The sequence below is a fragment of the Tiliqua scincoides genome, chromosome 3 (assembly GCF_035046505.1).
Source record: "Tiliqua scincoides isolate rTilSci1 chromosome 3, rTilSci1.hap2, whole genome shotgun sequence".
In the NCBI taxonomy this organism is placed as follows: Eukaryota; Metazoa; Chordata; class Lepidosauria; order Squamata; family Scincidae; genus Tiliqua; species Tiliqua scincoides.
In genome coordinates this window covers 65,460,227-65,482,981 of record NC_089823.1, presented here as the reverse complement: position 1 = coordinate 65,482,981, position 22,755 = coordinate 65,460,227, and the positions used below count along the sequence as shown (strand labels likewise).

At 43.4% G+C, this 22,755-nt stretch overlaps 1 protein-coding gene across 1 annotated transcript; it reads left to right on the top strand.

Annotated features, from left to right (window-relative positions):
- The first annotated feature begins 356 nt into the window (after positions 1–356).
- Positions 357–18,666, top strand: WDR4 (WD repeat domain 4). The gene is made up of 11 exons (XM_066620854.1): positions 357–475; positions 1,819–1,881; positions 3,290–3,436; positions 4,692–4,848; positions 8,028–8,140; positions 9,553–9,613; positions 10,044–10,136; positions 11,261–11,325; positions 13,497–13,680; positions 16,142–16,211; positions 18,406–18,666. The coding sequence occupies exons 1-11, from the start codon at positions 357–359 to the stop codon at positions 18,582–18,584; spliced, it is 1,251 nt and encodes a 416-aa protein (XP_066476951.1). The 3' UTR covers positions 18,585–18,666.
- The last annotated feature ends 4,089 nt before the right edge of the window (positions 18,667–22,755 follow it).

Below are 22,755 nucleotides of genomic sequence, written 5' to 3'. Positions count from 1 at the left end.
GTGGAGTTTTGTTACTTGCTGTACAACACCCAGTTAGTCCAGTGGCCCCTGTGATTTTGGTTGCTCTACCTATTTTATATGCAGAACTTTGCATTGGAAGTAGTTAGAGTGGAAAACCATTTCAGTTTTAGACCGGTTGTGCGTGTATGTGTTGTGTGTGTGCAACTAAATGGAGTGTGAGAGATTCTACTCTACTACTCCATGGCTAGTAATGGATTTCAATTGAATGCCGGAAGTGGAGGTTGTGCGCAATGTTTCTCTTATCTCTATGGAGTGGAACCTCTTCTGTCCCTGTTTGATGACATCCTTGGCGTGCGCCGACTGGCTGGAGTAAGCACGTGTGTCCACTGTCGACTATGGATGCAGATGAATCCGCTGCTGGTGCACATCCCCTCCCAGGGATGACCATCTGCGGGTCCCTGATGCTGATCACCGGTGGGACCCAGTTTTTGGCTGCCCATTATAAGGAGGCCAGGTAAGTGGAAGGTGGAGTGGAGCTTCCTCTGTGTGCAGACGCTTTGGTGGGGATCTGTTACTGCAAAAGAAGGCAGCAGAGAGCTAGCAGTACAATCCAGTGCATGTCTACTCAGAAGTAAGTCACATTATAGTCAATGAGACTTACTCCCAGGTAAGTGTGCGTAGAATTGCAGCCTTACAGCCCAATCCTATCCACACTTTCCTGGGAGTAAGTCCCATTGACTTGAATGACTTACTTCTGAGTAGACATGCATAGGATTGAGCTGTCAGTCCCCTTCTGGGGTCGTTTCTCTGTCAAAAAACAGTAGCCACGCCACATATCTGGGCAAGATCTTCTGACCAGCCCTGAGCCAAGACAACAGCTGGTTTTCAAACATGTCATAAGGTTGCATACGCTGAAATAGGTGAAGTGACATGAATACTGAAAATTTATTTATTCTGACATTTTGGGGCTGACACATTTGTTATATCTGGATGGACAAAAAAATGGAGGGTAGGCACACAGTACTGATCAGTCTGTCAAAATGCAGTATAAAACTGTTCAGGACAAGGGACAAAGGTTCCCTCCTCACCCTGCAAATGATGTTGGGTTAGGGCAGAGGTTCTCATACTTTTAGCACCAGGACCCACTGTTTAGAATGAAAATCTACCAGAACACCCCCTCCCCCAAGAGATGTCATGACTGGAAGTGACATCATCAAGCAGAAAATTTTTTAACAATACTAGGCTGCAATCCTACCCACACTTACCCAAGAGTAAGCACCATTGGCTATCATTGTTAAAATCATATGCATGGTAGCCTGTTAAAAGTACAGATCTGTAACACTTCCCCTAATGCAGACACATACCATGGTAGCATCAGGTCTAAGATATTAAAAATAAAATATTAAAATGAATAGGGATCCACCTGAAATTGGCTTGTGACCCACCTAGTGGGTCCCAACGCACAGTTTGAGAAATACTGGATTAGGGTAAGGAGCCTCTCCCCAGCTTTAGAAACATAGGAGGTTGTGTCTTGCCAAGTCAGAGGTCAGTAAAAGAGGTCTTGCCCATTTAGGCCAGTACAGTCATTGGCATTGGCTGCCCAGCGTGTCAGATAGGAATCTTTCTCTGCTGTGACCGAAGACTGTGCTGTACCGCATCTGTGGTAATAATACTGAAACATGTAAAACTGCATCTCCATTCATGCTTTGGGTTGATTTGCCCTATTATTTTCCAGATTGGTGTGTTCATTTGTGATAAGATGAAGGATGGCAGTGCACTAATAATTTGTTTTTGCTGTGGGGCTTCGATGCTACTCCCCCAGAATAACGTTGCTGCATTTGTCCTTTTAATTTTCAGTAAAGATGATTTTTTCATATATGACTGTAGCACCGCAATCAAGAATCCTCAGAAACATAAAGAGTAAGTCTTTAAGTTCACTTTTATATGGAATTAAAAGTTCACTGCAATTCTTTTTCTGTGCTATAACTAAGGGTGGAATCCTACACATGTTTACCTGGGAGTAAGCCCCATTATTTATAGTGGGACTTACATCTGAGCCAACAGGTACAGGATTGTGCTATAAGCCAAGGGCCCAATCCTGAACATTGTGCACCGGCTCACCACCAGCGCACAGTGATGCAAACACACCATAAGGCATGCCTGCAACACTTACTGCCTGGCAAGCACAGGTGATAGCTGAGCGCAAGCCCATGCCGAGCTAGCACCAGGCAAAGTGTAGAGGTGAGTGGGGGTGTGGGAGGAGGTGTTCTGGGGTGGGGGAGGGGGGAAAGGTGGAGAGAAAGCATGGCGGGGGAGGCAGGAGGTGGCAGAACCAGTGGAGTTCAACTCCGCCAGATCCAAAGCCCCTTGTTGGTCCTCTCTGCCCGACATGGGACTGCTTTACTCTATTTTACTCATTACTCTACTGCTTTACTCTGCCTTAAATAGCCGGTGCAGAGGCAAGTAGCTCCATTGCGGGGTTATTTGAGGGAAGGGGACAAATGTCCCCTAGAGCAACTATCAGTGCAATCCTATGCATGTCTACTCAGAAGCAAATTCCATTGAGTTCAATGGAACTTATTTCCAGAGAAGTATGCATAGGATTGCAGAGTGAGATATGTGCAACCTGGTCTGATGCATGTTTACTTGGAAGTAGGTTTCTCTATATTCAGTGATGCTTCTTCTCTGATAAGTGTAAGTAAGTCCTATTGAATAGAGTGAGACTTCATTATAAATAAGCATGCATAGGATTTCACTATAAGCTACAAATCAGAAAGTTTCTGGTTCAAGTCTTGCATCTATCATAGGCTCACTAAGTAACTTTAGGTGAGCCGCTCTTCTTGCCTCGCTCTCCAGGCAATAAATCTGAATACATTGTTGAAAAAATTGCAACACAATAATGTATGTGAAGCACTTTGAACACTGTAAAGAATATTTGAATGCTAATTATTACTGTATAAAAATCATAGGGTTTTTGAAACTCTAAATTTTAAAAGCACTTTTTAATTAAGCATGGGAGACTGCTGGGGTGTGTGTGAAGTCTTAAGTCCCCTTGGACTTATGGAACTAATTTCATGATTCCTTCACAGGTCTATCCTATGCATGCCTACTTGAAGTAAGAACCATTGTATTCAGTGGGTCTTATTCTCAGGTTAGTGTGTATAGGATTGCAGCCTTAGCGCTGTTGATAATTTTGACCTTTTGAACTTTAATATAAATTAAAAGCTATATGTCGATAAAGCATTGGCTGTTTTTGACATTTTAATATAACAGTTTAGAACTATTAGATCTTCAATTGATGTTTTTCTTTCTTGATTTCTTTTTTTAGAGCGGATGAAAAATCATCAGGTAAAGGAAGTGATAATATTCTTGCCTGTGCATTTTCTTCATCAGGAACCTACTTTGCTCTCACCGATGACAGCAAACATCTGATTCTTTTTCAGACTAAGCCTTCTTGGAAATGCCTGAGTGTAAGGTATGAGGAAGAATATGTTCCAGGGGAAATTTTGTAACCAAAGTATGGAAATCTCTTTCCCCATCTTTCAAAACTCTCTTGAGCCCCAGGGCTTGCCTTATTTTTTTTTTTCTTTGACTATTTGGATTATGTAAGAACAAATGAGAAGTGTGCAGAAATGGCTGCATAATGAATAAGCTACCTTGGGTGGGATGCATCAAACAAGATCTACTTTCTTATTGCCCTTCTCTCCAACTGCCTTGCAAGCATGTGATGAACTCTTCCTATGAAAACTGGAATTTGTGACTGGTAGCATGAGTATTCAGGTTGCAGTTACTTAATCAATCATATATGTGTCTTCTCAAAGTTGGGCAGCCCAATCCTATGTATCTTTCTGCATGGCTACACTGCAGTGGTGCCAGCTCTGCTTCTGCTGTATTCTATGGAAGAGTTTCAGCATGTTGAGGTCTTCTCAGAGTAAGGGAACATTTGTTCCCTTGCCCTGAGGTAAGCCCCAACAGCTTCAATCAGTCAATTTGGACCTGTGCCAGTTCTATACATTTTCATGGGTTCATGTTGACCCATGGAGGCATATGGGGAGGGTTAGGAATTGATGAGTACCACTGCTGCCGAACCTGCCCCCTTCCTGTACCCAATCCGCCCTCCACCCTGCCTCCATCTTTTCCCTTCCGTCTGTCGTCCCCCCACCCCATTCCATCTATTGTGCAGCCTTGCCTACACAGGTGGGCATCCCTGGTTCAGCAGAGCATGGACTTGGCTGGTTGCAGCAGCAGCCAGGCCATGCTCACTGGCATAGGGCGCAATCCTAACCAACTTTCCAGCACTGGCATAGCTGTGCCAGTGGGGCATGGACTTCATCCTGCAGTTGGGGGGCAGTCATGGAGGCCTCATCAAGATAAATCAATATTTGTTTCCTTACCTTGGAGTTGCATTGCCCTTATGTCAGTGCTGGAAAATTGGTTGAGATTGCAGCCATAGTCACCGTACAGTGTGTTATACTGGCAGAATGCATGTTCCGCTGGCATAATGCACATCCATAGGATTGGACCATAACATTCTATCTGTTACACAACCTAGGCTCTCATTTTCAGAGAGAGCCTTTTTCAGAGAGAGCTTTTTCAGTCACAAAAGCTTTAAAATAAACAGGTGATTAAATTTAAACAAAAAAAGTTAAGAAATAGTATACTTATAAAGTTCACCTTCCAAAGAGGAAGTTTTGGACTTTAATTGTATTCGTTCTTTTTTTTTTATCCAGGAGTGTTGTTAGAAGATGTACTTCCCTAATTATAACTGCAGCAGAAGACAAGATTCTAGTTGCTGACAAATCTGGAGATGTTTATTCTTATTCAATAGCAGAACCAGAAAGCACAGGAAGAATTGAACTTGGGCACTTGTCTCTTCTTCTGGATGTGGTATGCATGAACAATTTCTCTCTCAGCAACTTTTTTTATTTAATTAAGATTTTTCAAGCGTTTCACTGATTATCATTGGTCAGAAACACTAGATTGCCAAGAACCCAGACCTTTGTCTTCTAAAGTTTAGACCAGTGGTCTTCAACCTTTTTTCATGCCACATCCCGAATGAATGAATGAATGAATACAGTTTGAAAATGGGGACCCACGATAGATCTGCCCCCTCCCGTGAACCTGTTCTCTCGCCCCTGTCCTGGTCATCGCCCACTTCCTGCCCCATAATGCCCTCCCAGTACTGTTCACTATAACTAAATATTCTTATTAGAAACTACAGAAGTTGTTACCATGAAGCCTGGCAGCAATGAAAGCTATTTCAGCCCAATTGCTAAGAGCCTAAGCAGGATTGGGACACAATCTCCTGGTACCTGTAAGGTACACCAGATGCCTCTCCCTAACCTTGTGTTGCTCTAGTCCAGTGGTCTTCTACCTTTTTCATTCCTGTGACTTGTTGAGACCCCACAACTGAGGCTTCACAACCCCATTGGGCTCCCAACACCAAGGTTGAAGAACTCTGGTTTAGCAAAAGCCCACTCTTTGTTCTTTAGTACCACAGTTAGTATTACAAAAGAGAGAGGAAACAGAACTGTGAATGATCTTTTCATATTTTCCCAGAGAGTCGGTAGGGTGCTTGTGTCATCCTCCCATCCCATCCATCCCACATCTTTATAATGTTTGAATCAGCTCCAAGAACTCAGGCTGCAATCATAACTTGCACTGGAAAAGGCAGGCTGACTGGCCTGCACTATATCCTGAGCAAGGCAGGTAAGAGCTAGAGTGCAACTTGAGGTAAGGAGATTTTTTATCCTTTACCCCATGTTGTGCACCAGCCACCCCTGTGGGGCTACTCAGATCTGCACCAGGGATTTCACTAACCCAAATCCAAGCAGTCCATGTAAGGCCGGGAGTGGGATTTAGAATGTGGCCTAAGGTGCCACAGTCAATCCTGCCCCTCTCCCAGGCCCAGTCTGCCCACCCCCATTCAAAAATGCTCCTTCCCCTCCTCCATTTTGGAGGATCCAGTGCAGAGAGGCAGTTGTGCATCCTTGGGCCGCCCTAGCCAACTCCCAAGGTGTCAGAAACATGCTTTACATGCTTTACGGCAGTACGAGTGACTTCAGCCAGCTTAAGTGCCAGTTTGGATTGCACTGCCTTTTCACATGCATGCCGGCCAGCTTTTTTTCCTTCACACAGTCCCTTCTAACAGTCCTTGAGTATGGGAGATTGTGTACTCATGTAAATTGGACTACATGTGGTTATAGCCAAAGGTGACCAGCATTCATTCCCATGATTGTGATTGCTGGAATATGTATGGTTGTGATTATGGAAACTGCTGCCAGCTGCTCTTGGCTGTATCCTTTTATAGCCAGATTCATGCTGATTTATGAAATCCCATACGTAGGAATGACTGGGAGGGATTTCCTGGAGAAATAGCATCCAGCTTTGCCTGTGTGTGCTAGTGTGCTGTGTGTGCTAGTCCAAGGAGGTATCCAGTGAAGGCATTTTTCAGCAATCGGACAGCTTCACCATGAAGGTGTTGAATCAGTAGTGAGGTACTTGCTCTTATATGAAGAATCCCTTTATGGAAAGAAAAGCGAAGTAAAAATACAATAAATAAATAGACTATCTACAAGCATGTCTAGTGGTATTTTACATAGAATGAATTCCTGTTTATGTCTGGATGTTTGAATAAGTGTGCTTAGTAGGATAACTTAAGTGTTTTAAAAGAAAAAATAAGTCCCAATCCTAAGCATACAGTACTTGTTTTGAGTATGACTTCCTTCCAAGTGGCAGTCCTGACACGCATTTAGGATTGGACTGTGAACCTGTTTAAGTACAGGTGTGTACCCCTTAGCGACATTCCAGCTAATGGCGGGACTGTATATCTAACAACCGCGTGAAGTCATCAGGGGTTGCACACCCCCACACTCCAAATGTGAGGGGAGCTCTAATGACCAGAGGGTCATCTGAGCCTCCCAGAGGAAATGCACATCCGAGTGCTGCCTCTGCAAGACTCAGACTGAGAGAAATAATGTATCTTGCACGATTTCCGGCTTCGTCCATGAAACCGGAAGTCATGCAAGAAACATGATTTCCCTCAGTCTGGGCCTAGCAGAGGTAGCACTCGGATGTGCACTGCCTCTAGGAGGCTCAGACAACCCTCCGGACGGTTGGGGAGCAGAGCATCCCCTTCCTGTGGAGAGTTTGCATTGTGTGAAGCACTTCTTGATGACATTGATCGTGGTCCTGATCCCTGTCGTTAAGTGGCGCACGACTGTACAAGGTTTTAGTTACTCCCTTTGGAAACAAATTTATCAGCTTTGTTGTTGTTCTTTTATAATTCTCCAGGTGTTCATATAGCTTGCACATCCAGTTCTTCTTTTACTGCTTGTATTCCAGGCTAGTCAACAGCCACCTAGGTGAGTGGGGATAACCTCCAGAAAACCAGTTAGAGAAGCTTTGGAAAACTGAAGGAAATTTGGCTCTCTGTCTTTGAGACCATCAGTGTGTTACTAACACCATAGGCAGACTTAAGTTTTGCAAGACTGGAAATTCCAAAGCAAAAAAAAAAATGTAGCTGGTGTGCGTGATTGCTTATAGCAGGGGTGTCCAAAGTTTTTGGCAGGAGGGCCACATCATCTCTCTGACACTGTGTCGGGGGCCGAATTAATTTACATTTCAAATTTGAATAAATTTACATAAATGAATACATTAAAGATGAACTTATATGAATGAATGAATGAAGGTCTTGCAGTAGTTCAAGGCCTATAAAAGGCCTTGCACAAAGCAAGACTGGCCTTTCCTTTCCTGCTGCTACTGCATCACAGACGTGAAACAACAAGCAGTGGAGGGAGCCCTCATCCCACAGCTCAGTCGAGAGGCCAAACAGTTGCCCTCACACTGAGAGCAGTTGCATCGGGCCAGTGTGGGCTCCAACAAATCTCTGGAGGGCCAGAGGCTCATTGGAGGCTAGGGGCTCTCTGAGGGCCACATAGAGAGGCCTTGAGGGCCGCAAGTGGCCCCCGGGCCGGGGTTTGGGCACCCCTGGCTTATAGGAATTTCTATTCATGCTCCCAGAATACCTCAAAATGTTTCATGGTGATCTCTTTTTGTATCGCTAGGCGCTGAGCCCTGATGACCAGTATATACTAACTGCTGACCGAGATGAGAAGATACGAGTTAGTTTGACTGCAGCACCGTATAACATTGTGTCTTTCTGCCTGGGACACAGAGAGTAAGTATAAGAACCTAAGAACAGCCATGCTGGATCAGGCCAAAGACCCCTCTAGCCCAGCATCCTGTTTTCCTCAGTGGCCTGCCAGCTTCCTCTGGGAAGCCCACAAGCAAGAAAAAAGCTATCATTTTCTTTCTCCTACCAGAGTAGGAGCACAGCTACAAGTGTGGATGTAAAAAGTCTCCAATGTCATTAAATGGAAGAGCCCCCATTTTACAAGGGCCATGTGGAAGGAAGAGAGAAAAGAAGCCGTATTTAAGTTGAGTGTTGCTTGAAGCTTCGTAACCATAAGAACAATTCAGTAGTGTGAGAAGGTGTCCAAGGAGGTTGATTCTTCTTCTTTAGGAGGAAAAAATCAAGAAAAAATGGGCAGAAGCCTGTTCAGGAATTCCTACCCTGAGGCCAAATGATCGAACCCAATGATTAATTGGATCCCTTCCAGTTCTGCTTCTGTCAAGTAATGAATAGACTGGATTGTTGAGATCACTTGCATATTTAGAAAAGGATACATGTCCTATGTCCTATGACTTTATCCATGTCCATTATGTCTTTGTTTCAAAATGCAGCTCTGAAACTGTATCTTTGAGTGCTCCTTAGTATCAAAAAGCCCCTGCATGTGGACATGTAGACTAGACTAAACTACAACACTTCTCTTTGAGGTGCTAGCTCACTTTTTTCTTTCTCAGTTGCTGCCTGCCTGCTACAGAGCTAAGGGCGCAATCCTAACTAACTTTTCAGCACCAAAGTAAGGGCAATGCAGCTCTGAGGTAAGGGAACAAACATTCCTTTACCTTGAAGAGGTCTCTGTAACTGCCCCCCAACTGTAGGATGCAGCACATGCCCTATTGGTGCAGCTATGTCAGTACTAAGAAGTTGGTTAGGATTTGGGCTTAAGTTAGATAAGAATAATTCAGAACTGCTAGGAGTGAGCCACTTCGTAGACCACTCTGTTTTAAGCAGAGATGTACTATGGAAGGTGCGTGTCAATATAGTTCTGTGCCTCATTTCTGGACTTAGAGCAGCAATGGAGCCAGTTAGTTTGTTGGGACAGTTTTTTTACTCACCACAGGTGAATGCTAAATTAAACAGCTGAACACACTTTTAAAAAATACCACTCTGTGACTGAAAAATATCATAGAAGCATAAATTAAATCCTTTCTGGCTACGTTTATTCATATTGCATTTAAGTTGTTTTTTTGTGTGCCCTTGAGTAAATCAGAGACGAGCAAAACCATTCTAAGTGCAGTAACTATGTTTATGTGCAGTTTTTTGTGATATCCAAGATAAAATATGGACTCAGTGTAGTGTCGAGCCTGCTGCGTTGCTATGGTGATGTGTAGCCTCACATTTTGCTATCTTTGTTTGCCTGCCTTTCAGCTCTGTAAATGTTGAACTCTTATTTTTTCCTCTAGATTTGTCAGCAGGATATTTGTAATACCGAACTACCCAGATCTTCTCTTATCAGCTTCTGGGGTACGTCCTCTGGGATTCTTATAAATCTGGAATTTTAGTAAGCTTCTTTTGAAAACCAGTCTGTCATTCCCGCTCCCCTTGGTATGAAGTAACATATTTCAGGAGCTTACACTTCTTTTCTCACAGTGTTTCTAGAGTGTCTGAAATGGCTGTTAGACCACCATTTAGGAAGGACAGGAGAAACCCCTTCTTGTGTTTCAAACTATCTGAGATTATTCCTCAAACACACCAAATTATTATCAACTATAAAAAGAAACCACAGTAAAGGCTGTTTTGAAATGCACCAAGTTTTTAACCACTGAATGCTTAATGTATCCAAAAAACAAGTTTTGAAGCCCTGCGGTGTAGAAGAGAGGAAAAGTCTTGATGGGCAAAGATGACTATCTTCCCTGTGTTTAATAAGTAGCCCCTCACCTTTGAACTTCCTCAGGACTCTACACTGAGGCTATGGGAATACAAAAGCGGGACAGAAGTGGATTGCTGCCACCTGGAAAGTTTGCATCCCTGTGAGGCCATTGATAAGGTAATGTGAACAGTGGCTGTTGCTGGTGTCTGTCTTTTGTTTCTTTTTTTGATTGTCAGTCCCTTTCAATTAGGGAACCATCTTTTGCTAGCATTGATAACTTTTGTTTGAAAAGGAATATATAAATATTTTATAAAAACTGTATGAACACATTTTTGTATTCCTCTCCAAGTTTGCATCTTTCAGTTCAAACTTGCTTGCATTCTTGTTTGTTTGGAATTGCATCATCTTTAACTCTATAAGATAGGAGAAAGTTAAGTTAGGATCTGACCTGACTGTATGCACTCTGTCTCACTCAACTCAGGACCAAATCCTATCTAACTTTCCAGCCCTGGTGTAGCTGTGCCAATGGGGTGTGTGCTGCACTCTATAGTGGGAGGGTAGTTACGGAGGCCTCCACAAGGTAAGGGAATATTTGTACCCTTGCATTGGAACTGCATTGCAGCTGCACCGGCGCTAGAAAGTTGGATAGGATTGGGCCCTCACTCTGCCATCTGAAACACTACTGTGTTCACATCTCTTGCCATTCTCGGGGTTTAGGCTTGCTTCTGTGTGCGTGTGTGTTCTGCACATACTTGGAAGCATTTGCTTGCTGAGAAGGTGGCACAGTGACCACTGGGTGACCAGTGACTGCTTACCTGAAACTCCCCCATCATGATAATACAGGAAGCTATTTAAACTATGTGCTCCCCCATATTAGTGGAACTGTGGCTAGAATCAAAGGCAACTCTTTTTGTGTACTTTTTTTTTTTTTTTTTAAATATCCTCTTTTGTTCTGTGAGGTAGGCTACACTGAGAGTGTGTGACTGGTCCAGGGGAGACCTCTCCTTAAAGCCCATCACCTACAGTCTTGCACATTCTCTTTTCCCTGTAAACCGTATGCTTTGAGTCAAGGCAGGGTTCTTGAAAGATTGTTATAATGATGCTTGTGGAAGGAACAGACATGTCCCTTCTGTCAGAACCTTGCCAATTAGGATTTAAACATTACATTTGCTTTACAGTAAGACTTTGGAATTGATGTAGAAAATTTCTTTTAGCTACCACTCTCTGTCTTTCTCCCCCCCCCACCCTACCCCCAGCCTTGCACTCAGAAATTCTAATCACATCTCCTCTTCCCTTCTCAGAAATATGCAGTCTCAAGAACAGCCTATTGTTGCAAAGGAAATTACATTGCCATTTTATATGACTGGTAAGAGGAAAAAAATGGGGAATCATTATCTAAAATTACTATGGAGGCTGCAACCAGTTACTTAATTTCATTGCTGGTTAAGTCAAATTTCTGTCAGTTAAAAAAGTTATTGTGAAAGCTGTCAGGCCCTTCTAGAATATGGATTTCTTATTTTGCAAGAATAATATGAAAACCCCTCTGAATTAATGTAGCATAATAGTGTTTATAGTAGATTTTGGTTACGGCTTGCATTATTATGTCATCGCTCCTGACATGGTTTCCATGGCCAATATGGGTTTTGTTTCTTGCAACAAAGGTGGTTTATTTATTTATTTATTTACTTTATTTATATTCCGCCTTTCTCCTCAAGGGACCCAAGGCGGCTTAGAACAATAATTAAAAACACACATTTAAAACATAATTTAAAACAAGGTAAAAACATGTTTGTTTGTTTGTTTTTTACCAAAACCAAAGGTGGTTCTTCTATACATGTTTGAAAGGTGCTCTGCCATGAGATGGATATTTTATTTTTCAGGGAGAGCCACAAGGGGGCCTTTTCCCATGATATTCAAACAAGTTTCTGTTATGCTTTGGGCTAGAAACATACTTTTGTTGGAATGAGAGCTCTGGCAATCCTGAGCTCTGCTGCAATTCAGGGGGCCACACATTGCCCACCTCTGTTCCAGCTCCAGCTGAGCATATTTGTCAAGTTCACCAACATGAGAGCTGAATCCTCTTTTGGATCATTTCAGCTTTCATGTTTATTGAATAAGCACATAACTTTTTTTTTTTTTATCATTGGCAGCTGTGCCATTTTATGTGCTTCCTTTGGGATCAGCAGAAGCCCAGCATCCACATTCCAGCATTCCTGCATCCACAGATGGTGGCTGTATCTAAAGTTGCAAGGTAGCAAATGGCAGAACCCTGGCATGTGCATAGAGTGGTGGGACATGTAGGAAGTCTTGTAGGACTTCTTTATCATTTCTCTGTCTTGCTAGTGTCTGGCTGAATTTTGGGCTTTCTGTGGTCCAGAGTATTTTTGAGACCACAGAAAATACTAAATGCAGATTTAGGATTAGTGCACTTCCACAGAGGAGCTGATATAAAGTGGCATATGGAAATCTGTCAGGTGATCCAGTGCACATCAGTGGCTCCTGGTATGGAGATGTGCACTGCATAAAATGTACAGCAGCTTCTGCATGGTGGCCATTTTAGCCCTCTTCAGATGCTCAGTGAACATGCACAGGATAGGGGTTTAGCAGACTCTGCCTCCAGCCATACATGCATTCATTGGCACTTCTGCAATGTGCCTATGTGCAAAGGCACCTCACTGCACAATTTCCAAGTCCTGCCGCCGCAGAAAGAATGATACCTGTGTGCTTCTGTATGTTGGAGTTGTGCCAGCAAACAGAGGAGTGAGGGAGTGGAGCATTCTGCCCCGCCACTCTATGCACATTTCAGAGGAAAGCCTAAACATCTGAATGAGATTTTTATATGCAGTGGCCCATACTGGAGAGATTCAGTATATTTAATCGGTCTGTGAAATTTGTGAAAAATCTTTTACTGTCTTAAGGGTTCAGAAGACTGATCCTGTCCAGGGTCAGCCCAGAGCATGCAGTGGCATTGGCACAGCCACCACTGCGTGCCATGGGCTGGCCAGGGACCAGGAAGTGACAGAGAAGTAAAGAAATTTTATTCTTACTGCTACTTGATCCTCAATGGACCTACTTGAATCTCACCAGCTCTTTTGCTGGCATGGATCTGAGTAGATCCAAGGGGATATGTTGAGGGCAGGCCAGGGGCATGGGATATTGGCACCATTGCAGCCAATATCTGCCCTTGTCCCCAGCCCAACCCAATCCCCACCCTGATTCCCCCATGACCTACTCCCTCTACCACATTAACCGCTCTAGTGTGGGCTGGAGTGGCAGGTTGGCAGTGCATGTGTGGAGCTCCTGGGCATTTGTACCAATGACCCTAATGCACTTGGCAGTGGCACACCATTTACTGTTCCACTATGGCCTTTACGACAGCTGATTGTGAGATCTGCTCTTGTAATGACCCCATAGTATTGGGCCATACAGGTTTTCTTTGGTTTGTAGTGGTTTTTACTCAGGTGTCAATAATGGTAATTTTCTCTGTAAAAGTAATAGTCCTGAACAGGGTTGGAAATAATGGTTGTTTCTTAAAAGTATTCCCGCAGTATCCCTGTTCCAGCTTGACACTGGTGCACAAAAACTCCTTTACAAACAGCATATTTCCTTGAACCACAAAGGCTGGGGCATTGCGTTTGAGGAAACTGGAGGGCTCTGGATTCTACAGGAGGACAAGCAAGCACCTCTACTTGTTTACCACCCTGTGGATGGGCAGTGGCAGGTGAGAAGAGTTTTCTAATTTCATTGGATAGTGTTTGTCCCACTACAGTATCTGGTGGAAGATTTTTCAGATACTTGTAGATAGCAAACATTGGCCTGTACAATGTTTTAATGTACCATTACTTTAACTTTGAAGTTTCTGAGTTAAGAATGTGATTCCTTGTGCTTACTATTTGCTAGTCCAGAATAATCTCTCCTAACAGTGAATAGGTCAGTATCATTCCCTCTCAAATTGAGTCCTCCTGACTTGGTGCATCTGAGGCCATGCTACAGTTGATTATCATAATTGCTCATGGTCCTTTTAAGTAGGGCATATCAGCTCAGACTTGGTCTTTTTTCTCCTTTCCCTCACTATATGTATATTATTTTATTAAAAGAATTTTTACCCTACCTTTCTACTACCCAATAAAATGTCCAAAGCGGCTTACAACATAGAAGGAACCCACAATACAGTAAAACAGGATTTCTCAAACTGTAGCTCACAACCGGATTGTTGGTGGGTTGTGAAATTGACAGAGAAGGAAAATGCATGGTGCCCTCTGGAAAGTGAAACTTCGTGCATTTACTTGCAGTTAGACAAACATGCATTGCAAAAGGGGAGGCTGAGAGGAATCCAACACCACTACAATGGTTCCAATCCATTGTATTATAGTATTATAATACAGCGGCTAGTATTATAATGCCATTGTACAAATCTATGGTAAGGCCACACCTGGAGTATTGTGTCCAGTTCTGGTCGCCGCATCTCAAAAAAGACATAGTGGAAATGGAAAAGGTGCAAAAGAGAGCGACTAAGATGATTACGGGGCTGGGGCACCTTCCTTATGAGGAAAGGCTATGGAGTTTGGGCCTCTTCAGCCTAGAAAAGAGACACCTGAGGGGGGGACATGATTGAGACATACAAAATTATGCATGGGGAGGATAAAGTGGATAGGGAGATGCTCTTTACACTCTCACATAATACCAGAACCAGGGGACATCCACTAAAATTGAGTGTTGGGCGGGTTAGGACAGACAAAAGAAAATATTTCTTTACTTAGCGTGTGGTCGGTCTGTGGAACTCCTTGCCACAGGATGTGGTGCTGGCGTCTAGCCTAGACGCTTTTAAAAGGGGATTGGACAAGTTTCTGGAAGAAAAATCCATTACAGGTACAAGCCATGATGTGTATGCGCAACCTCCTGATTTTAGAAATGGGTTATGTCAGAATGCCAGATGCAAGGGAGGGCACCAGGATGAGGTCTCGTTATCTGGTGTGCTCCCTGGGACATTTGGTGGGCCGCTGTGAGATACAGGAAGCTGGACTAGATGGGCCTATGGCCTGATCCAGTGGGGCTGTTCTTATGTACTTATCCACTGAATGAAGCCCCAAAAAAACACCTGAGAAGGAAGTCCCTCCCTCCAAGCTGATGAATGTACTGAGCCCTATGGAAAGTGAAACTAAGGCTGCAATCCTAACCCAACTTTCCAGCAGTGACATAAGGGTCATGCAGCTCATAGGTAAGGGAACAAACATTGCTCTACCTTGAGGAGGCCTCTATGACTACCCCCCCAACTGCAGGATGCAGCACATGCCCTATGGCCACTGCTATGCCAGTGCTGGAAAGTTGGTTAGGATTGTGCCCTAAGCCACATGGCTGCATGTACTTACGAGTAAGCGACCATGTCTTGGCTTGCAAATGGGAATGCAAGGCCACCAGAGTGACTTTAAAAGGTGATTGGATAGATTTCTGGAGGAAAAGGTTACAAGCCATGATGGGTATGTGCAATCTCCTGATTTTAGAAGTAGGCTACCTCAGAATGCCAGATGCAGGGGAGGACACCAGAATGCAGGTCTCTTGGGGTCTTGTGTGCTCCTTGAAGCATCTGGTGGGCACTGTGAGATACAGGAAGCTGGACTGGGTGAGATACTGAGAAGCCTATGGCCTGATCCAGTGGGGCTGTTCTTATGTTCTAAATCTACCTCATTCAGAGTATAACGAGGTAGTCTAAATCTACCTTGTTCAGAGTATAATTATAGTTCAATGCCCGAGTCATGGGCTTCTGGACCAGGAGAATTGCTGTCAAGATTTAATTTCAGCTTGTAAGCTGAAATTTCAGCTTGTAATTTCAACTGAAATTTCAGTTAGCTTCTGCAAGTTAACTGTTAGAGCTACAACAATCTGCCATGCACTTTTTTTCTACTGAATACTAGATGGGTATAGAGTAGGATGCGGTTGGCCAATTTATGACATTTAGGCCAAATCCTAACCAACTTTCCCACACTGATACAGCTGTGCCAATGGGGCATGTGCTGTATCCTGCAATTGGGTAGCAGTCATGGACACCTCCGCAAGGGAAGGGAATGTTTGTTCCCTTACCTCACTGCTGGAAAGTTGGTTAGGATTGCGCCTTCAGATACCCAGCTCCAGTTTAGCAGCATGCTGTGCCACCATTGTCCTCAGCTGCAATTTTTCTTTTTCAGCCTGCTATTGAAGAGAAAGGATTGCTGAAAATGTCAAAATACTTGTGTGACAACTGGGAAATGTTTAAAGGTGAGGTCTGGGTTCGAAGATCAAGAAAGCACAGTTTTAAACAGTGCAACCATGGTCTGTTTATGCGTGCACACCTTCCTCAGGGTGGTATACATGGTTCGTTTCCTCCTTTTGTTCTCACAACAACCCTGTCAGGTAGATTAGGCTGAGAGGTAGTGACTAGCTGAGAGGTCGATTAGAGCTGAGAGTGATTAGGCTGAGAGGTAGTGAAAGAGAGAGAGAGTGCACACAAATGATGACTTTCAGATTTGTGCCTGAGCGATTTGGCCCTGTGGGAAGGCTTTGTTGTGTGAGGGGAATCATGTGGAAGGTATTTTTTAAATCCTATTCTCTTTGTTTGGTGAGGCTGGGAGAGCTTGGGAAGGGTTCATTAAACTTTTGGCCTAATTGAGTGAGGGACAAGAGAGAGGGTGGTAGAAAATAGAAGTGGAATAGCTGGGGGTTTGAATGTTAATGCTTTTATGTAATTAGTTTTCAAACTGAGTGCCAAGGAGCCCTGTGGTTCCTTTAGAAGCTTATCTGCAATTTTTCAATGAGAGTAGCAGGAATGGTAAACAATCTTTCTGGAAAGATAGCTTGTCTCTTGCTACTGAACTTTGCAATTTGCAAACATGAGAGTATATTGGGCATATTTTAGGGTACACAAATGGCTCATCAGACTTCTAGGCCCAACAGGACTGCCCATCGCCTCCCAGAGTCCACTACAATATGCCTGTGGAGTTTTTTGGGGAGACCTCCAAAGGTTTCCCAGCAAGTAGATTCCCAGCCTAGATTCTGTGATGGCAGAAAGTTTGAAAATTGCTGTATTTTAGGAGCTGGTTTTACTTTGGTGTTTGTTTTTTGTTATATGCTGCTCTGAGTCTGTTTGAGATCAGGTAAGATAAAAAAAATCCAGTTAATGCATACTATCCTTAAAAGGAACAATTGAATAATGGGGGAACACAGTGAAATAGTTTTCTCGAGATAGCAAATTATAATGTACTGCAGTGATCCTAAGTGTATCAGCAGCTGAGAAAGGGGGGCTATTAAGATAACAGTGATTATTGCAGCTAATTAACATGAGGGAATTTGGTTGATGAATCCGGCTCCAGATGCTTAATTAGTATCTTTACCCCAATAGAACAGGTAGTTATCCCCATCTTTTTATTGTCAGAATAGTAATGGCTCCTTCTTCTGTCCCCACTTCTTTGAACTTTCTTACTCCTTCATCAGACACTCCCAACACCTCTTCTGTTATGACCTGTTGAAGAACGGTAAAAAAAATGAATGTTGAAACCGTCTTTTGAAGAAATTGTAGCAGAAAAGAAAATTCAGCTTAGCCTTAGTGTTGCCTAGTCAAGTAGAAAGGCTAATATATATGTAGATTTGTTGATTATCTTCTCTACTGAGGAAGATCAGTTTCTCTTTTCTAATCATAGCAGATTTGACTGCTATGGGGGAGGCTGAGCAAAGTACCAATTAACAACCCTTTAAAAACAAAATTAATCTTGCCAGTTAAGTTTGTGTCTAGAGATGCCTTGGATATGTCCTAATTATGTATCTTCACAGTTCATGAAATTTCTTAGAATGACAGATGCACTGTTTATGATAAAGTTCCCATTCAAAAACAGGCACATTTCTCCCCTTCCCAAAATGCCATCTATAGGCAATGAATATTAAAACCAAGTTACTGAGTGGCAATAGTATAACCTCACGCCTTCTGAACATCCATATTTGTCTCAACTTGTTTTTCTGTTCCAGTCCCAGTAATAACTTGAACATCGAACAGTCCATCATTCTTCAAGATAATTTGATTTAGGATTGTTTGTTCTTTCAGAATTCAAAATCTTTACTATAAGGGCGATGACTTGCAAGTATAGCTTTCTAAAATCCACATGTAACCACAGCTGCCACTCTCCAATATCAGTCTACCTTTTGTCTACATCCTGTGCTTCTTGGCTAGTCCAGTTCAGTCCAGCCATCTGTTGTTCTCCCTGGGCTACTGTAGTGCTCCTTGTTCAGTTCAGTAGACAGTTGCTGGAAGAATCAAACACAACAGCATCACAGTGTTCTTGAGAGCCTAGAGAAAGTTCCATGCAGCAGTAAGAGAAGGTAAATAAAGTTATGTATACAGTACTAGTTTTTCTAGTACTGTGGAGCAACTCTTAACTAAAATCCCAACCCTCTATCTTTTCCTTATTTCCTTTATATATAGGCTGTTTTGGTAAAGCAAGCTGCTACCAGAATCTCTACAAAGCTTCTTTTGATAACATGACTACTTACTTGCAAAAGAAAGAAGAGAGACTCCAGCAGCAGAAGAGTAAGAGACAGACACCAGATCATGAATCAAATGGACAGACAAAGAAAGTCAAAGCTGGAGCATCATCCTTATGACACTCAATGCAAAATGCATTGGAAGAAACCAGTGGGGGAACAGGATCTCTTTGTAATGCAGAATGAACAACAAGCTGACTTGATACCTAACTGGAAATTTAACTTGCCAGTTGAGAAATTGTAAATATTAGCAGCATGATTAACATGATGTTGTCTGTATTGTCAAAGATAATTATCCCCTGTGTAAGTAATTTCTAGGTGTCAACTTTGAATGACAGTTTATATGTCATTTGGGTTATTACATTAGGATGCATATCAAGAAAACAGCCATGCCAAAAAATATCCTTCTCCAAATCCAGCTGAGAGGGTTTCTAGGTTTTGTTTAATATAGATAATAATCTGGTCCATCAAGTCATACTGTTAGACTTCTAGATCAAGCCTGACTACCTAAAGGGTGACGCTTTTACCAGCAGTATACTCGTGTGTTCCTCCTTTCCCTTTTCAAAAAAAGGGACTGAGTGGAGATGGCTGAATCTGTGGTGTCGATGATCAAAGGTGGGGGCTTGGCCATTGACCTTCCTTTCTTTTTCAATGTGGTCTTTTTGAGAAATCAAATAGCTAGCCAATGGTGTACGAAGGCAAAATCTTTTAAAAATATCCTTGGCAAATTCTGCCTGATGTTTTTCAGAGCTCACTATCCATGCGTTAATGTACTAAATTATAGACAAATCAGCATTGTGTGGGCCTGGAAACAATATCTCAGTATGACCCCATTATCATCCTAGTACATTTATGGAGGCAGAAACATCTTCATATTGGAGAGTGTGATTTACTTGTAGCATAAATGTAATGACGTAATGGACCAATAATGGAGTTCCATTATTAGAGTTTCCCTGTGTCACTGTGGTAATTTTATCCAGAAAGAATCTAAGTTTATGGTTAAAAGCATGATAGTTAGAAAAAGAAAAAAAAGCTAGATACTAAAAAAAGTATGTGAACAAACATAACTTGCTTTTGAAATCTCATTTAGACTGTAACTAGCCAGTTTGAGCCTCTTCCTTTTCAAAAATATAATACAAAACGTATGTTGTGACGCCTGCGTTAGGACTCAATCCAGCATTGTGCAAGAAGCAATAATGGGTTTTGCCATGTTAAAAAATAAACAGTAAAATGTCTTTGCCTCGGGGTGGATCCAGTGTTGGGGGGGGCATGATCACTACCAACTCCAGAGCCCAGGTCAACCAGGCGGGTAGACCTGGGCTCCCAATTTAACTTATGGCCTCCATGGCCAAGGTTTGCTGGGCAGGTAGACCTGGGCTCCCACATTGATTTGGAGCCCAGATCTACCAGCTGGTTAGACCTAGGCTCCCACCTGGACTTTGAGCCATTGGCTAGAATGGAAGCCCAGGTCTATCTAGCCAATAGATCAGGGCTCCAAATCCAGGTGGGAGCCCAGGTCTACCTGCCCACCAAACCTTGGCCACACTGAAGGTGGAGATTTCATTTATCCATCCGCACCAATAACCTTTAATAAACAGACCCTTCAAGAGTTTTATCTAATCCAGTTGTTCCCAAACTGTGGGTTTGGACCCATTGGTGGGGCATAACTTGATTTTGGGTTGGACACCAAAGGGTGATGGAAAGATCAGATAACTAATTGTCTCAAGCTATTCAAAAATTGGATACTGTAGCTGCTAATTATCCTGCAAAGAGCTCAACTCCTTTAGTTTGCAAGATAACTACTAATTTTTCTTTCTAAATCTTCTTTAAAGTCTGGTAAACCTAGGTGGGACCTAGCAGTAAGAAGTTTGGGAACCACTGATCTAATCTTTTAAAGCCACCAGTCCCCATTACCTTCCACGGGAGTAAATTTGCAGGTGCCTTATAGGTTCCTCCTTGTGTCCAGCCTGGAGTTTTTTGTGTGCATACTATGTGATCTAACCTGGGGATCACTAGTTCCTTAAAATACCATGTAGAATAGCTCAGTTGCCTTTGTACACGTCTCATAAACGTGGATGATGCAGCAGTTTCCTAAATATTATTGAGAGATAATTGATATTTCAGAGGGACCTCACCAACGTGTGAAGGATTCTTGGAAAATCTCATGCACTGTAATTTATGACTTATGTATGACTAAAAGCCCAAGCCTATGCTTGTCTACTCAGGAGTAAGTCTCATTATAGTCAATGCGTCTTACTCCCAGGAAAGTGTGAAAAGGATGGCAGCCTCAGAGCCCAATCCTATGCAGGCTACTCAGACGTAAGTCCCATTATAGTCAAGGGGGCTTACACCCAGGAAGGTGTAGAGAGGATCATAGCATTAATTCAGATGCTGTTTCACAGAACAAATACCGTGGCCAGCATCCCCACCCAGATTGCCTCCTTGGAGCTCCCAGTGACTTATCTCCTTAACAACCCAGCTGAGACCTCATGCCAGCTGCCACAGCTGGCACTTGCCCAAAGCCAAGGGCGGTGAGTTGGCCAGATTGCCTACCCTCTTCCACTGCGACCAACCTGACACAAACACATCAAACGGAGGGGAAGGTGAGGGGTGGGGAAGCCACTTGCACTCTTTCGCTCCCTCAGAGCGAGCCACACCAAAGCCCTGACCACAAATCCACTGCCAAATGGGAGACAGCACAACGGGCTGGGCGGGGGCAGAGGTGAGGAAGGTGGAATAGGGCAGGGGGAGCTGCCTGGCTAGGAAAAGAGTCCACTCCTCACCCCCAGAGGAGCAGGAGGTGGCCAGCACACCCCCAAATAGGCAATTGTCAGTGCATGGCAGCTGGAAGACTTCAGCTGGTGTGTAAAAATTTGGAGGGGGGGCATGCACCCATGGCCCCCCTGGATCTGCCCCTGCTTCACTTTGTGATCATTAAGCAGACTCTGCTTATCCATGGAAGCAACTGGAACAAAACTGATCAAGAACTTGGCTCATGTTATCCCCAAGTTTTAAGTTATTTACAGTGATGTCTTGTAAAGGTCAGGAAAATTAGCAATTACGTCACTGTTTTTGTGTTATATTTCTCATTGGGGGGATAGTGAGATTCAATTTGAAAAATTGCACGCACAAAAATAAGCAAACGAGGAAAACATGATAGAAACTTCCTAGCAGCCTTACCTTTTAACCGTGGATAGTCCCAGTTTCCAATATAACAGAATGTCCATCCACCTAGGCTAGGATACAAAGGTAGATTGCCCTACTGATTTCATTCGTTTTTCAGACAGTAACATGCATGCTAAAAATCCTTTCCTGGTGAAACACACATTCCATCAATGGAACTGAAAGGATGTTGGTGGAGGTGCTTTTCCACTGGTGAGCAACCATGGCTGGTGGCCATAGGTGCAGGCCAATGGAGAGGCTACTATTCACCAGCACCACTGAGTTGGCGGTAGCGGCAGCCAGTGGGATAAATGCTTATTGGCAGCACTTGCTTATGCCAGTCTCCTGTGCTTCTTCCCACTCGGCCAGCCATTTTGCTGGCACAGAAGGGGACTCATTGGGGAAATGGAGGCTTTTGCCAGGGTAATAGAATGGATGTTCTCTTGCCCTGAGGATAAATCCCTGACTGCTCCCCTATCATAAGATTCAGTGTGTGCTCTGTTGGCACGGCTGCATCGGTGGGTAGAGGTTTTGCTAGGATTGGGCTGGCATGTCCTCTCAATGCCGTAGATTGTATCCAAAGTTTGGATAGTCATAACTATGCCTAATTGATTTCAATGGTAGCTGGCATCCTTTAGTCTCGGAAGACTATGGTGTCACACTCTGAATGGTGGTTCTGGAACAGAGTGTCCTCACCAGTGCGTAAAGCCTGGGTAAAGTAGGTATGGAGGACAGGCTGTTACCCATGCAGCAAATCCCCCCTCTCCACGTCACTGAAATTGTCCAATGGAAAGGCAGAGGCCAATACAGTTGGTCCCAGTGGCGTCGCAGGAGTTGCCAGAACGTGACTGTGTTCAGCCATGAACTGCCTCAGGGACTCCGGCTCCGGATTTTGCCTCGAGGTTGACTCCTGAAGCCTTTTCCATAACTGGATGTAGCCACAAGGCAGTGGAGGTTTGGGATCAGAGTTTTCCTTCTCTCAGATGAGCTGTCTTCTTATGACAAGTACAGCCAAACTGAGGACCTATTCTTATCCCCAGCTCCCAGGGGAATGCCTCAATGGTAGCAATGACTGACTAATCATAGGATACAACCCTCAACCCTCTTTAACGAAGCAGAAATGCTGTTG

What these genes read in the sequence shown, in the direction of transcription:
- WDR4 (XM_066620854.1), top strand. Translation starts at nt 357, where the DNA reads ATGGATGCAGATGAATCCGCTGCTGGTGCACATCCCCTCCCAGGGATG. An exon ending in TTCTCTTATCAGCTTCTGGG is followed by an intron (nt 9,614 to 10,043) that starts GTACGTCCTCTG and finishes GAACTTCCTCAG; the next exon opens with GACTCTACACTGAGGCTATG. An exon ending in CAACTGGGAAATGTTTAAAG is followed by an intron (nt 16,212 to 18,405) that starts GTGAGGTCTGGG and finishes CTTTATATATAG; the next exon opens with GCTGTTTTGGTAAAGCAAGC.